The sequence below is a fragment of the Perognathus longimembris genome, chromosome 28 (assembly GCF_023159225.1).
Source record: "Perognathus longimembris pacificus isolate PPM17 chromosome 28, ASM2315922v1, whole genome shotgun sequence".
Taxonomy (NCBI): Eukaryota; Metazoa; Chordata; class Mammalia; order Rodentia; family Heteromyidae; genus Perognathus; species Perognathus longimembris.
The window spans coordinates 21,914,202-21,930,584 of record NC_063188.1 but is presented as its reverse complement, the minus strand read 5'-3'; the positions used below and the strand labels follow the sequence as shown (position 1 = coordinate 21,930,584).

The following is a 16,383-nucleotide window of genomic DNA, read 5'->3' as shown; positions in this document are numbered from 1 at the left end:
TAATATGCAAACACAACTGTCAATTTGATTGCTCCCTTCAGAGGCATAATTTACATTTACTATGCTTCCTGAAATTATGCTACAACTACTAAAAAGAAAACTCAGCAGGAGATATAAAGAATTTTGTGGACTATGATAGGACTTCATTTCTAAAAGTTATGTGAATGCAGCAAATAACTTTCTTGTTGTCTAAGAACAGCCAGAAAATAGTCCTCCTTTAATTTCACAAAACAAATTTGCCAGGGTTTTTTTGTAAAATTAAAAGAAGTCTACTGTACCTAAACTCCTTCTGCCCCAAAACTTAAGCGTAATACCAAATTTTGAAGCATAAAGGAGAATGCATTATACACCCAATAAATATAGATGACAGAACTGTTGCCACATCACACACATTTTATAACAATCTTTCTGAAAAAGATCACTGCTATTTGTTTTTTTGTGATAGGAATTTATACAGACTGCTCTAATCACAATACTTTTTTTCAAGTGATGCTAGCTTACTGAATTTACTAGGGAAAGGTCATCTACAAAACAAAAGGAGGGTTTTTTGTTTACTTAGGCATTTTAAAAGACTCAAACCTTTGATGAAGATTCCTTGAGTTCGATGAGACTGTCCTGTAGAAAATGAATGGAGATGACAGGTGAGCTGGCATAGTTCTCAGAACCCAGAGGAACTTTGGGAAGTACAGTTGTGACCTGGAAATAAACCGGCTACTCCTTGTGAAGATAAATTCCATAATATCGTTAGTAATATGGACACCAACAATAAAAACAAAAACAAAATCATGTAATGGAATTGTAATGGTTTAAAAAAAAAGGAAATTACATGTACTCTATGTATGAAAGAAAAATTTTACACTGACTGAAAGTTAAAAATAAATGTCAATGCCACATTTTTCATATTTCATAATAAGTAATTTTAAAAGCATAAAGCAAAAATATTTTTCTCCACAAAAAGATTAAAATAACGGAGGTCACAGTTGAAGAACAATACTGAGTTTTCATGGTCGTCTTTTAATTGGAAGGTTTTTAATTTTACTTTACTTATAACTCTAAAATAAATAAATATTTTCATTCTAGGTATAACTCCGTGGCATTATAGTGTAAAAAAAAACATACATTCTATAAAAGAGTAATCACTTTTTTGTAAAGTTCCTATGATTGCTGAATTTCATACCTCCAACAAGGAAAAAAAAACCATCAAAATGAAAAGAGAAAAGAAGAAAAACAAATCAACTATGGTATTCCACCACAGCATTCTTGATGAAGAATTAGTAACTTACAGTTTCAAAAGTTCAACGTACTGCAAATTCAAAGATTCCATGAAATTAGATGACTTTAGAATTAAAATTAAATATGGAGCAAGGAATGGCTACCCTGAGTCTTCAAGAAGGCTACACCCACGATTTTGTGCTGCAGTTGAATGCCTGCGGTTTCTCTTTGCTGGGTAGTAGGATTGGATGTCACATCTGCTTTTATCGTAACGCAAGGTTCAACTTGGTGGGAACCCAATGGGTATAAACAAACCTCCAAGGGAAGGAACAACTGAAGCTGCATGCTCACTGAATATACACAACTACAGGAGAACTGATCACCAAGGAGACTTTAAAATGGAACTCCTTTCAAGACTCCTTCTTAGAAGGCACATCGGTATGATGCTCATCAAGAAGCTTGATGAATTCAGAGGTATCTTGTGTAATCCTGTAATCATCCAGGAAGTCTTCAGTAATACACATTCTTCGATATTTATGCCGAAAAATAGCTTCGTTCTGCTGAAAATATTCTTTTGCTGCTGCTACCATTGCACTCCAAAAAAGACTGCATAAAGCAGTGAGGCACTTCTGGGTAAAATTTCTCTTGCACCTTGATACATTAGAAAATTAGTGCTAGGTCCTTGAAGTTTTAACATTTTTATAATAAAAATACTCAATGGGAAAAATATCAGTCCACCAATACAGAAAAACATTCATTTCTAATGAAATATAAAACCTTCAGTGGCTTCAGTGAATACTTGGCACAAGACTTGAAGGAAGTCAGGACACTGGTATTCCAAACACGTGAGCCTAATAAAGATGCTGCCTTCTTCAGGCTATACTAACCTTTACTGTGGAGGAATGTGATGGAGAAGGATGTGTATCAATTTTGCGGCGTTTCTGTTCTGTTCAGACAAAAAGAAACAAGAATATATATTTCCAGTCTTTCTGAACAATTTCAAAATGTGCAACTTTTGGGGCTGGGAATATGGCCTAGTGGCAAGAGTGCTTGCCTCATATACATGAAGCCCTGGGTTCAATTCCCCAGCACCATATATATAGAAAAAGCCAGAAGTGGTACTGTGGCTCAAGTGGCAGAGTGCTAGCCTTAGCAAAAAGAAGCCAGGGACAGTGCTCAGGCCCTGAGTACAAGCCCAGGACTGGCAAAAAACAAACAAACAACAACAAAAAAAAGTGCAACTTTTTTCAGCTTTTTGGTGCTGGTCCTGGGGGCTTGAACTCAGGGCCTGGGCCCTGTCTCTTAGCTTTTTTTCACTCAAGGCTGGCACTCTTATCACTTGAGCAGCACGCCTCCACTTGGTCGTTAACTGGGATAAGAGTCTCATGGACTTTCCTCCCCTGGCTGACTTTGAACCAAGATCTTCTTAGCCTCCTACTGAGTAGCTAGGATTACAAGAGTCAGCCACTGGCACCCAGCTTAAAAATGAGCAATTTTTAAGATCAAGTATTCTTTTCCCTAGAAAAATCTCTAGAAAATTTTTCAAAGTGAGGAGAAAAGACTATACGTGAATATAACAAAAGGTAAATGAACATGAAGAAAAGTACACTTACCCCTTTCAGGCTCTGCATTATCTGATCGGGGAACAGGTGACTTCAAGGACCCAGAAATTGGTGTTTTTTCTCCTCCTTTAACATTTTCCTTTGATTTCATTTCCTTTGTTACATCTCTTTCTCTGGATGGCTCCTTCTCTCGATCCCTTTCTTGAGTAGACTTCGATTCTGTGCTGGGGACAGTTGTTTTGAATTTCTCGTCTTTAGATTTTTCTTCCTTCTTGAATTTTTCTTTGTCTTTGTCAGACTTAGGTGTTCTTTCCTTGGTCTCTCTTGCTTTTTCATCTTTATTGGGCCGCTCTTCTTTTGGTTTTTCTTTACCGTCTTTACCAAGTACCCTGGCCTCTGGAGTAGTAGCTGGAGTCTTTTCTTTTTTTTCTTTTTCTTTCTCTTTCCCTTTTTCTTTGTCAGTTTCTTTAACAGCTTTGCTGCTTAAGAATATAAACATTAGATTTTTAACCATAAAATATATCCCATGATAGAAATCCTATAAAGTTTCTTATTGATTTAAAAAAGCTAAAGGGTAGTATCAAAAACAAGTAAAAGAAATATTTCATCAATAAATAAAAACTCATGAGGAGCAATTAAGAAAATGATTAAAATTAAAATGACTGTTGGATTCTTTTTACATACCAACATACCCTTTGTGGATAACAAGTTAACAAGCCAAAATCTACCCCACAAGCCAACTAAGGATGCTACATTTAGGAAATAGGTTTCCCAGCTTGACAGACCAAATGAATATAAACTTTTTTCTGCTATCTTCCCTTATTTAGATTGCCTACAGCATTCACTCATTCTATAATAAAATATTTTTGGCCTTAACCACCTACATTCCCTTGAATATACCAGCAAAGGAAAACAAGACTATTAAACGAAACATAATATATGAAATGTATTAGGAGGCTAACAAGCCCATTATAAACCCAGGGATACATACAAAATTGTAAAGCCTAACAAACATGACTTTAATACTGGCCAACTACCACCTCCCTTCTATTCATAGTTAATGAGGCCCATCAGATAAGAATTTAGGACACATATGGCACAGTGTTCCTCCTACCTGTTAGAGCCACTATTTCCATTGCTTGAATTCCCTTTTGGTGTGGCACTAGAAGCTTTATTAATAGCTTTCACACCACACTGAGATCTCTCCCTTGATTTATCTGAAATAAAAGTAAGGCTTTCTTTAATAAGCCCCCAAACATAAATAAACTACAATTTCACAGCAAAATGATTAGAGGATAATTAGAAAAAAATCATCAAACTAATTACTGAACAGTTAAATGTTCCTACCTAGGGAATAAAAAAATTAATACGACCAACACTGCATTTGTGATGTGATACAAAATATTTCAATGTATTATTTAAAAGTGTCTACAAGTAAGCATACCAGTCTCCTCAGTACTGCTTTCATCCGATTTAGATGCACTTCCTAGGGATGATGAAGAAGGCCCACCACTAGGCCCATTTTGTACACTGGCAACAGCATTCCTCGGAGGGGGGTCTTTGTGATGAAACTCATTTTCAGGTATCATGTATGACTTTTTACTTTTCAACTGCCCAGAGTAGCTGAAAGTCGCACAAAGTGTTTAAATATACACAACACAAATCAAACAGTACAAACATGGGATTTAAAAGAGTAAAATTAGCAAGTTACTCATTCTACTAATTATTTCAGAGAACAAAAAAGTTAACGTTCAGTAAAAATTCAAGATCTTTATGAAAAATACTAATTCCATACATAAAAAATTCAAACTAATTTTTAAACTGAGATGACTTTTCAACTTTTTGTTCTTAAAGATCTCAATATCCAACTATAACGCTAAAATTAATTTCCTCTCATTTGAGACATATTACATATGTCTTTTGACACTATCATCTAGTATAGACCGGAAGTTGATCATCAGAAGTGACAACTCTCACCAGCCTGTGGGAATATGATCACATAATCTCTCATAATCTCCTGAAGTACACAGCAGGAAATAAACTTCAACACCATCAAACATTTTAAAGTCTTCAGAATCCTTTGTAATCTAGTCTCATAAATCACATAAAGTATAATTTTGTTACCCCATTGCCAATGCATATAGATCTGGCCTCTTCTCTTTTTCCTCTTGGCAGATTTTATGTACTCTTCTTTCCAAAGCCTGACCCAGATTCAGAACTTTTGGATACCAAGGAAGTATTTTTGTTAGCACAATCAAGATATTCCTGATGTGAGTATATTCGCCTGTTTCAAGGCAATGCACCGATGCCTACAACAAACATTGTATGAGGCATTATTACAAAAATACAAGTAGGAAGAGAAAATGATTACTCACAAAGAATGTATATTTTTACCTTGGTTAGTTTGTAATGCCACTTATGAACCACATGTCGAAAATTTTCATAATCTAATTGATCAGCTTTATTTCCACCATCAAATCCAGTTGCCCGTAATATAGTAAGGAATCCTGGATAGTTTCCACATTCCTAAGAAAGGTTGTCACTTTTAAAAATCATGTTATACAGGGGACTGGGGGGAGGGATAGTGGGAGAAAAATGAGGGAGGGGGTAACAATATTCGACAAGAAATGTACTCACTACCTTATGTATGTAACTGTAACCCCTCTGTACATTGCCTTGATAAGAAAATTAAATTTAAAAAATCATGTTATGCCCCAAAAATAGCCAAAGCTGAAACTGAAGTACACTAGATTAACAATTCCACACAAAAACATACATATTTGGACAGTAAGCACAGTAAGCTTTATCTTAATGGTACTAAAAATGTCAAATTGGAACAGAATTAAATTTGCCATTTTAAAACAATGTTCTAATTGTACTTTTAAACATCATTTTACAAATTAATATTGAATTCACCTTCCCTTTTAAAAAAACAAACCATAGGGGCTGGGGATATAGCCTAGTGGCAAGAGTGCCTGCCTCGGATACATGAGGCCCTAAGTTCGATTCCCCAGCACCACATATGCAGAAAACGGCCAGAAGCGGCGCTGTGGCTCAAGTGGCAGAGTGCTAGCCTTGAGCGGGAAGAAGCCAGGGACAGTGCTCAGGCCCTGAGTCCAAGGCCCAGGACTGGCCAAAAAAAAAAAAAAAAAAAAAAAACCATCAGGCTGGGAATATGGCCTAGTGGTAGAGTGGCCTTGCATACATGAAGCCCTAGGTTCAATTCCTCAGCACCACATATATAGAAAAGGCCAGAGGTGGTGCTGTGGCTCAAGTGATTAGAGCGCTAGCATTGACCAAAAAAAGAAGCCAGGGACAGTGCTCAGGCCCTGTGTTCAAGCCCCAGGACTGGCGCAAAAACAAAACAAAAACAAAAAAAAAACATCTAGCTGGGCGCTGGTGGCTCATACCTGCAATCCTAGCTATTCAGGAGGATGTCTGAAGATTGCAATTCAATGCCAGACCGGGCAGGAAAGTCTGTGAGACTATTATCTCCAATTTACCAATAGAAAACCTAAGTGGAGCTGTGGTTCAAAGTGGTAGAGTCTTGAGCAGCAAAGTTCAAGGACAGTAGTGCCCAGGAAAAAAATAAAAAACCAACCATTGAACCAAAGTGGCTCATGTCTGTAATGTTAACTATTCAGGGAGCTGAGATCTGAGAATCACAGTTCAAATGAAGCGAGCCCAGGTAGAAAAGTCTGTGATATTCTTACCTACAATCAACCACCAAAAAGCCAGAGGTGGAGCTCTAGAGTACTAGCTGGTAGAGCACTAGCCTTAGGCAAAAAAGCTCAGGAACAGCACCCAGGCACTGAGTTCAAGGCCCAGGACCAGTGCACACACACATATATGCACATGTGCATGCACATGCATGTGTACACATGAGCACACATACACACATGCATGACACACACACACGAATCATCTAGAGATTACGGGAAGTAATACATGGGTAAAATACAAAGGTTTATAGTTTAATCACATACCTTCTCATATGTGGCTCGATCACTATGCCACCTGGTCACAGTCTCTAACATACAACAAAGAAATCTCCCATATCGACTAGCTTCATTTTCAGTACAGCTGGCAACTGTGTAAATTATGTCAGAGAAAACCTAAAGAGAGTTGGAAAAAATCAAGATCAAAACCAGCCGAACACATTACAAGATTATGAAAATGATAATAAACAAAATTTAGATCAATTTTCTCCTTTTATATTCATATTGGCCAACTTTTGAAGACTGTAGAGATTTGTGGGAAAATAACACATTTATTAAGCAAGCAAAAACAAAACTCTTAAAGGAAGCTGATTTATAATATGATAGAAGAAAAAGCTATCACTATTATGACATAAGAACATCTGAAACAGCCATACATGAACAGTTGAGTGGACAGTAAGCAAAGGCAAAGCTGATATTTAAAATAGGCAAGTGAGATAATATACATAACACTTCCAAAGTACAAAATAGGCATTTTTTAAAAGGCTAGATGCAAAATCTGAGTATGACCACACAGAAAGGCTTTCCTGCTTTTATGTATATGTGGATGTATAAAGGTTTGGTTGTGTTTTGGGGGGATTTTTGTTTTGTTTTGTTTTGTTTTGTTTTGTTTTGCTGCAAGGAGGAAGAGGGGAGGCATAGTGTTTTGTTTTATTTTAAAAACCAATGGTTAAAAATGAGGTCCTAGCTATGACACAACATGTAAACTGAAGTGCTGAGTTAGTAGCTGAACCTTGAGTGTCATTATATTAGCAGACACTATTCAAATATCCTCTAATATATAGTGATTCATTTCATCCTCCTAACAATCTAACAAAGCAAAGCAGGTCTCATTTTGCAGATAAGAAAACTGAGGCACAGAGAGGTTAAATAACTTGCCAGAGAGTAGCAAAGCAAAGATTCAAGTTTCAATCATTTGGTTTTTAAGTTCATGCTTTAAACCACCCACACAATACCTCTTTAGATTATAATGTTCAGTTTTCTTTGTGTGAGACTTTTTGTGAAAGGTTGCAATAAGAAGAACTTACTCGATCATAGCAAAGAAGTGTGGAAAAATTTGGAGTTTTCTGTTCATGTACCAATTCAACAAAACGAGCACAGTAAACAGCATCAATTGCTGAAAAAATGCATCGAGGAAATATACACAGCTGTAGAAATTTTGTGATGGTCTCATTTTTGGTAGATTCTAAAAATAAAGGAAGAATATATTAAGTGGTAAAACTTCTTCCTCAAGGGCCTCAAGGCCACTAAACATAACAACATATTAACTGTAGTGTAAGAATGCTCTAAAACCACAAGCTATTTGTAGTTTGTAACCAAAGGTCGTGCTTGGGATAAAACTGTATTTTTAGACTATGGACACTTTTTTCCCACCTACAATTTCCCCCAGAAGTATGATTTTATACAGGAAATTAATTGATAAGCTGCCACTATTATAGTAAGAAGTTACTTAGTTTCACCAACAAATCAAATCATCAGTTCCTTCAGTGAACATGTGAGATTGATTCTATATTAGTATGTAACAAAGAACATGATAGTGTATAACTGTTAAGCCAATAAAAAAAGAACTGCATAGTGAACAGAACTGAAATACAAACACAAGAGAATTCAACATCTCCAAAATTATAAAGGTTTACATTTGTAATAAGTAATAGCAACAATGTAACAATGTAATTTCACCAGCCACATGTGGCTCATATCCTAGCTACTCACAAGGTTGAGATCTAGGGATTTAGGTTCAAAGCCAGCCCAGGCAGGAAAGTCTGTGAAACTCTTATCTCCACTAAACTAACAAAGGACGCTAATCTTGAGGAAAGAAGCTCACGGACAGCACCCAGGCCCTGAGTTCAAGCCCCAGGACCAGCACCAAATAAATAACAATTTCATTAACTTACTTGCTAAAAGCCAATTGTCTTTTTCCAATTTCAGTCTCTGTAACACTCTCTGCACATGTTCCATTTGTTTCTTTTCTTCTTCAAGAAGCTTATCTTGAAGGGCAGTACAACGTTCCTTCTCTTTTTTCTTTTTATTTGGAGGCTACAAAAATACAAGTTAGATAAGTTTCTAGCTATATGCATATAATTCTCTACTGATAATTAAAATAATTTTAAAGAGGTACAGATGTTATATACATTATTTGAACATGAATATAAAACACCTGCCTTGACTGTATCCAAAGGAGTGTTATGCAGCTTTTCAAACATCATCAAAACAGGCTACATACCTAGGCCATCTTTATAACATTGGTAATATCCACCTGAAGCATGCATGTCATCTTTGATTCTTCCTTCTCCTTCATTCTTACATACCATCTGTTGTCTTATGTATTCCTATTACCTCCAGAATAATTTATTCTCTCAGTACCTCACAATGAATGACCACAGAGCCACCTAGCTGGTCTCTAGCTTAAAGGTAGCCCTGTCCTTATCAAAAGCATCATTCATGTTAATATCATAAAATATTTTTACTACCACTACTTTCCTGCTCAGATGTCTAAGTGACAGCTCAGTTTTTCTACCTGACATGCAATGTCCTGGGAGTAGAGGTGTGGCTCAAGTGGTAGAGCATCAGCCTTGAGCAAAAAAGCCAAGAAAAAGTGTGAAGCCCTTCAGTTCAAACCCCCATACCAGAAAGCATAAAAAGAAAAGATGCCGGGCGCCAGTGGCTCACACATGTAATCCTAGCTACTCAAGAGACTGAGATCTGAGGATCACAGTTCAAAGCCAGCCCAGGCCGGAAAGTCATGTCTATGAGAGTCTTATTAACCAGCAGAAATTAACCAGCAGAAAACCAGAAGTGGCACTGTGGCTCAACTGGTAGCCTTGAGCTGAAGCACTCAGGGACAGCACCCAGGCCCAGAGTTCAAGCCCCAACCCCAAGACCAACCCTCCAAAAAAAAGTTTCCAAATTCTGTGCCCTATATAATCTGCTATCATCCTAAACCCATTCAGTAGAGTAAAAGTAGTCTCTTTAAACGTCATACTAGTTTCTGGCTTTGCTGGAACTCTAAAATGGCTTCCACTTTGCTTCCATATTTTGAAACCTACAACCTATTTTACCTTCAAAGCCTGTCACTCTACTCAGTTTTTCATGAAATTTTTTTTGTTTTGCTTCATTAGTGGTTAGGCTTGAACTCACAGGCTGGGCGCTGGCGCTGTCCCTGAGTTCGTTTGCTAAAGGCTAAGGCTTGACCACTTTCAGCCACAGCTTCACTTCCAGTTTTCCAGTGAGTAATTGGAAATAAGAGCCTCATGGAATTTCCTGCCTGGAGTGGCTTTGAACTGCAATCCTCAGAACTCAGCCTCCTGAGTAGCTAGGACTACAAGTATAAGCCACCAGTGCCCAGCTAAGAAAGTTTTCTTAAAAGTTCCCCTTTATGGGGGCTGGGAATACGGCCTAGTAGCAAGAGTGCTTGCCTCCTATACATGAAGCCCTGGGTTCAATTCCCCAGCACCACATATATACGAAAGGCCAGAAGTGGCTCTGTGGGCTCAAGTGGCAGAGTGCTAGCCTTGAGCAAAAAGAAGCCAGGGACAGTGCTCAGGCCCTGAATCCAAGGCCCAGGACTGGCCAAAAAAAAAAAAAAAAAGTTCCCCTTTATGGAAATTCCTACTGTTCTTGTAATTGAAGTCACACAGATCACTTTAAGTTACCAGTGATCTTCACTGGGAAGGTAAACTCAATAATTTCATTCACTCACTAAACCCCTGTCCCATCCACACTGAGAAGGTACCATTAAAGCCACCTAAAACATTATATAGCCCCAAGATCCTAGCATCAAAAACCCTAAATTAAAGCAATTTCAAAATATGGATAACACTCTATATAATACTATTGTGTACTTGTACTGTCAGGCAAGAACATACCATTTCCTGATTGTCATCAATTGCTTTCATCTGGACTTTAAGTTTATTGACTTCGCGTTCATAGCTGGAATGTGGAACCGCAAGATCATACATTGTCAATGACCAGAATGTGGCATAGAACTGAGGGCTGATGTCATCCCAGACTTTGGCAACATGTATGGAGACCACTGCTTCATGGACAGGTGCCATCACCATCTCACATGATGAAATGTACTTATGTACTTTATGCTGTTGTTTATTTCCCTTTTCTGATTTTTTAAGTTCATCATATTTTGACTGGAGATTAAAAAAAGTAAAAACATACATACATACATACACACATGCAACACAATTTATAGCTCTGACTTTCAAAATACAAAATCCTATATTCCCCTCCCAGTGTTGTGATATTAACTACTTGAGAGGCAGAGAACAGCCCAGGTAAAGTTAGTGAGACTCTTAACTCGAAATCAAGTAAAAAGGGCTGAAGGAATAACTCAAATAGTAGAGTGTTTCCCTAACAAGCATCAGACCCTGAATTACTGAAGACCCTGAGATAACTGTTGCAATCTTTTGTCTTGTCTAGGAGTTATTCAGATTTTATCAGAGCGTACTTGTTAAGTAAACAGGGTCATGTGTGTCCTTGTCTAATTTCCCTGACTATATTCCCTCTTACTGACCTAGCAAGAATTGAACATGTAGTACCTCTACTGCTTTTGAACTATTCAACAGAACCTAACAGAAGGTTTTAACATTCTAAAAGATGTACACAATGTAAATAGCAAACACTAACAACATCCTACTAGCAGCTATAATTTGTCAATTAAGAAGCTGGCTCAGCCGGGAGTGAGTGGCTCTCCTAGTTACTCAGGAGGCTGAGATCTGAGAATCATGGTTCAAAGCCAGCCCAGCAGGCAAGTCTGTGAGACTCTTATCTCCAAGTAACTGCCAGAAAACTGGAAGTGGCACTGTGGCTCAAAGTGGTAGAGCACTAGCCTTGAGCTCAAGAGCTCATAAACAGTGCTCAGGCCCAGAGTTCAAGCCCCACAATCAACAAAAATAAAATAAAAAGAAGCTGGCTCAACACTGTAAAACTTATAAATCAGTGACCAAATGTCCAGGTCTGCCAGGGTTTCCTTAGAAGCAAAATGTCAGCGCTAAAACAAGAAAAATCCCAGGCAAAGTAGGACCAGCTGATTACTGTTAAAGGAAATCAAATTTTCTACAAGTATCTGTCGTATATTGAAGTTTATAATGTGTGAGAACTGATGATATTGCTTTCTTGATCTAACTGGTTTAATCTTACTTTGGGAGACAATTAAAGGAAAGCCACAGTCTAAATTATTTTTATAAAAAAACTGTTAGTGTATTGAGAATGACTATTAGTTCATAGAGCTTAAGTCAAGTTGTGTAAAATAAATACATTAAACAATTGTTGCTATTTTCTCATGTTCTTTAGTCTCTTTAAGATAAAATAGCTCTCACAGAAAAGATTTTACTTGAGTTAGGCATTATCATTAAGGTAAATCTAAGACAAATTCTAAAACTAGCTGATACTTTATGTTAGAAAATCACTTAAATATTCCATTTATGTTAAACATATCACCCAAAACTGATGGTCAGAGGTCAAAGGTTCTGCTCCAGTTCTGCACTCACATAAGAATCTCTGCTCCTTACAGTCCAGCTGCCTTCCTTTCTGAGTGCCGCATTTCTCCCCGGCTCACTGGACTGAAAGCATAATAAGTCCTCTTTATTACAGAGGGTATCTCAAGCAGGACCTGAGAGAGTCTTACAATTGTTATAGAACGGGAAGAATTTATTTCCAGTTATCCCCATGTTAGAGTGCATGCTGATAACTATTGAAATTACCCAAGTGACAAATTCAACAAAAACATTAGTTATGAGAAAGTGAGTTTATTACATCCAAGACCTGAGAGAATAGCAACTGAATAATAACATTTTTTAACTTTAGATCTTACCAAAGGTAACTATTATGAACGAAAGCAGAATTATTTCAGCTAAGCTAACAAAACAATTCTCAAACTACCTGCATGCAACAGTTTAGTTACCTAATTTTGGAAAAATCTAGAATATCAAATGGAAGATAGAAAGCTTATCTTACAAGCCCATGTCTAAAGGTAACTATCAATTATTACAAGTGAAAATTAAGTTATAAATATGAAAGTATTCTAGTCTCTATTATATTCTCTCCTCTCCCAACTTCCCCAGTTCTGAATTGGTAGCTTCTGCTAGACTCACTGAGTGCCTATCTAGATAGAGAACCAAGCTTGATTAGAAATGGCGTATTTCTTATTTACATAAGATGCCTATTACTCTAATGTTGGTTTACCTAATTCTTGAAGTTCACAAAGGGAGACTCATAAATGGTTACCTGGGGAACTAGATATCATTGAACAAATCTGATATTAAGTTCATGCTTTATTTCTAATTGCTGATCAAATAGGTTTTGCTGGCCCAAAAATCTGAGTAGTCTTTGGTTGAATCAGTCCCAAGAGAGCCTTGTTATTGAAGGGACCTAGTAATCCTCTAGTACTAACACACTTCACTCTCTCATCAAAGGCTCTTCAAGAGAGGATTTCAGGCTGGGAATGTGGCCTAGAGGTAGCATGCTTGCTTCGCACACGTGAAGCCCTGGGTCCAATGCCTCAACACCACATACATAGAAAAAGCCAGAAATGGCACTGTGGCTCAAGTGGTAGAATGCTAGCCTTGAGCAAAAAGAAGCCAGGGACAGTGCTCAGGCCCCCGAGTTTAAGCTCCAAGACTAGCAAAGAGATTGGGGGCGGGGGGGGGGGTGCGGTTCACCTAAGAAGCAAAATCACAGAATCCCAGCTCGGCTTGAATGACCATCCAGTGCATGCTAAGTTGCTAAGGAATTCCCTTTCTAGAAGAGCCTTTGGGCAAAACACTTATTAACTCTATCCAGGCTATATAACGTCCTCCATGTTCTGTTTTCTTCTTCAACTCTTAAGAAACAAATGCCATTTCTTTCATTAGATTTGTGTCCCTTATAAGACAAAGAAATACTATATTATAAAGACTAGAAATAAAGGTGGTTATTGCTACAAATGATCTTCTCTTTTTGCTAGGGTTTACTACTGTGGATTTCTATGTTCACTTCCCAGTATGGTACAGGGCAAGCTGGAATCCTGAGATGAAGCAATTCTTTCATTTGAAGTCTTCCCTCTTTCTGTAAGCTGAGACTCATCTACCATGGAGTATGTCAACAACATATGACAAATACACAAAGATAGCATACAATCTCTACACTGAGATTCTAAAGGCAAAGACAAGGCCCATTATTTTTATGCTTTATTTGTTTCCCCTGAGAATATATAGCATACGTAATTAAATCAATTAACATTAGGTAGTTGTAGATGAAAATAGGACACTGTAGTAGTTGGTATGTAACCACTAAATGTGGATGGTTGATAATATGATCAACCTAACCTCAAATTTCTTGGTACCTTTTTTGTGAAATCTCTCTATATTACTGGGAACAAAGAAGACATCTTAGTTGAAAGGAAAAGATCAAAACCTTCTCCCAAAATCAGAAGTGAAAGCCCTGTATTGCACAGACTAAAAAACAGAGGGGCAGAATCCAAAACAAGAAAAATGAGAAGCATGCTGGGGCTCCACGAGGGGCCTCAAGGGGAAAGGCAAAATAGGTTCCATGAAAGGTCTCTGCTTATCTCCTCTCCTCCTATATGGTTACCTGAGTTTCAATAGTTATTACTGGAAAGTTTATTATTGGGCAGACTTTTTAATATGGTTTTATTTAGGTGGATAGAGACCAACAACTACAAGCACACACTTACTAGAAGTTAAACAACAGAGATAGCAAGGCATTTTAGGGAGAGAGGGAGTTGATAAAACATTCTTTCTAGGCATAATGAATAATAGAAGTCAATTATCTGAAAGGAATATTCTCATTAGGACAAATAGGACTCAAGAAGAGAGCATCCCTGAGTGCCTTACCCATAATCACAAGCATCAAAATCATCTAGTGTCTGTTAACAAACATAACCAAAAATAAAACCAAAAGCCCAGAAGTTGCAAGGCACCCTTCTTGAGTTACTGAAGTAAAATTTTCAAAAGGAGGATTCTGAATTTTTAAAATGGTTCCCAGGTGATTCTGACCCTAAGATTTGAGAACTACATTTTGATAAGACACCAATTGACAGGACAATAACAATAAAATTACAGAACTTGTAAGATCTATTTTAAAAGGGAAATCATTATATATTGCTCAGAGATGAATATAAAAACATGGTAACTCTCCAAAAGACATAGTCTATATCAAAGTATCAAGGTTATTTAAAAAGTAAAACAGTTGAGAAATAATTTGAATTGTAACAGAGATACTGTACTTACCGAAATATGGTGAGCATACATTGGCCTAGACAGAAAAAATGCTGCATCATGAGGTGTATGAAATTCATTACAGAGCACATCAATTGAAGGTACTCGCTTTATATAATCTTCTGTGCTTAGATTTGATGCTAAAAACCCACCAAACTGTACCAGAGTATCATGACACTATATTTTAAAAATAAGACAAAAATACAGATAGGTTACTATTGTACAAATCCAACAAACACGTTCCAAAACTGATTAAGATATTATTCAGTAACATCTCAAATTAATAGTTAATAACCCAAATTCTGCAACAAGCACAGAACTGGAGAACATTTTGATAATTGAAATAAGCCAGGCACAAAAGAAAATCACAACATCTTCCCACTCATGCAGAAGCTATAATATTGGACTCCATAGAAACAGAAAGCAGAATAGTAAGTAGTTACTAGAGGCCAAGAACTAAGACAGGTGATGGAGTTTGGATCATGAGTAACAAAATACAATTAATAAGAGGAACAAGCTCTAGTTTTGCATAGCATATACTGGATAACTACTATAGAAGCAATATGTTGTGTATTTTGCAACAACTAGAAAAACTCAATTTCTCAAGGCAAAGAAATGATAAATGAGATGGAGATGCTTTTTATGCATTTGATCATTATACATATACTACGCTGAATTATCACAAAAGCAATTAAAAGTTTTTAAAATGTAATCAGGAGATGGGAATGTGGTTTAGTGGCAGAGTGCTTGCCTAGGATGCATAAAGCCCTGGGTTCGATTTCTCGGCACCATATACATTCAAATAGGCCAGAAGTGGCACTGTGGCTCAAGTGGTAGAGTGCTGGCTTTGAGCAAAAAGAAGCTAGGAACAGTGCTCAAGCCCCAAGTCCAAGCCCCAGGACTAGCAAAAAAAAAAAAGGAAAGAAAAGAAAAAAAAACAGTAAATCAGGGCTGGGAACATAGCCTAGTGGCAAGAGTGCTTGCCTCCTATACATGAAGCCCTGGGTTCAATTCCCCAGCACCAAATATACAGAAAACGGCCAGAAGTGGCGCTGTGGCTCAGGTGGCAGAGTGCTAGCCTTGAGCAAAAAGAAGCCAGGGACAGTGCTCAGGCCCTGAGTCCAAGGCCCAGGGCTGGCCCCCCAAAAAAAGTAAAGGGAAGAGAAAAGGAATCTAAATTTTGCATCTAGAAAGATCTTCAGAGACAAACCACAAATATAATTACATAATCATTTTTTAAAGCTACTTAGGAGGCTTAAATGTGAGGATAAAGTTCAATGCCAGCTGGGCAGAAAAGTTTGTGAGATTCTTATTTCCAACTAATCCCCCCTCCCCACACACACACACACAGAAAAAAAGCCAGAAATAGAGCCAAATCTATAT

At 37.4% G+C, this 16,383-nt stretch overlaps 1 protein-coding gene across 3 annotated transcripts in view; it reads right to left on the bottom strand.

Annotated features, from left to right (window-relative positions):
• Thoc2 (THO complex 2) overlaps positions 1-16,383 on the bottom strand; it is a 104,068-nt gene that overhangs the window by 20,143 nt on the left and 67,542 nt on the right. For 2 of the 3 annotated variants that reach the window (XM_048336908.1, XM_048336907.1), the window contains exons 22-33: positions 15,013-15,177; positions 10,639-10,914; positions 8,668-8,809; positions 7,801-7,958; positions 6,761-6,889; positions 5,169-5,300; positions 4,899-5,083; positions 4,219-4,397; positions 3,889-3,991; positions 2,826-3,256; positions 2,100-2,158; positions 580-615 (exon numbers count right to left, since the gene is read on the bottom strand). In XM_048336908.1, the coding sequence (XP_048192865.1) occupies positions 580-615; positions 2,100-2,158; positions 2,826-3,256; positions 3,889-3,991; positions 4,219-4,397; positions 4,899-5,083; positions 5,169-5,300; positions 6,761-6,889; positions 7,801-7,958; positions 8,668-8,809; positions 10,639-10,914; positions 15,013-15,177 (1,995 nt within the window). The remainder of the gene's footprint in view (positions 1-579; positions 616-2,099; positions 2,159-2,825; positions 3,257-3,888; positions 3,992-4,218; positions 4,398-4,898; positions 5,084-5,168; positions 5,301-6,760; positions 6,890-7,800; positions 7,959-8,667; positions 8,810-10,638; positions 10,915-15,012; positions 15,178-16,383) is intronic. The other variant, XM_048336909.1, reaches the window with a different exon arrangement.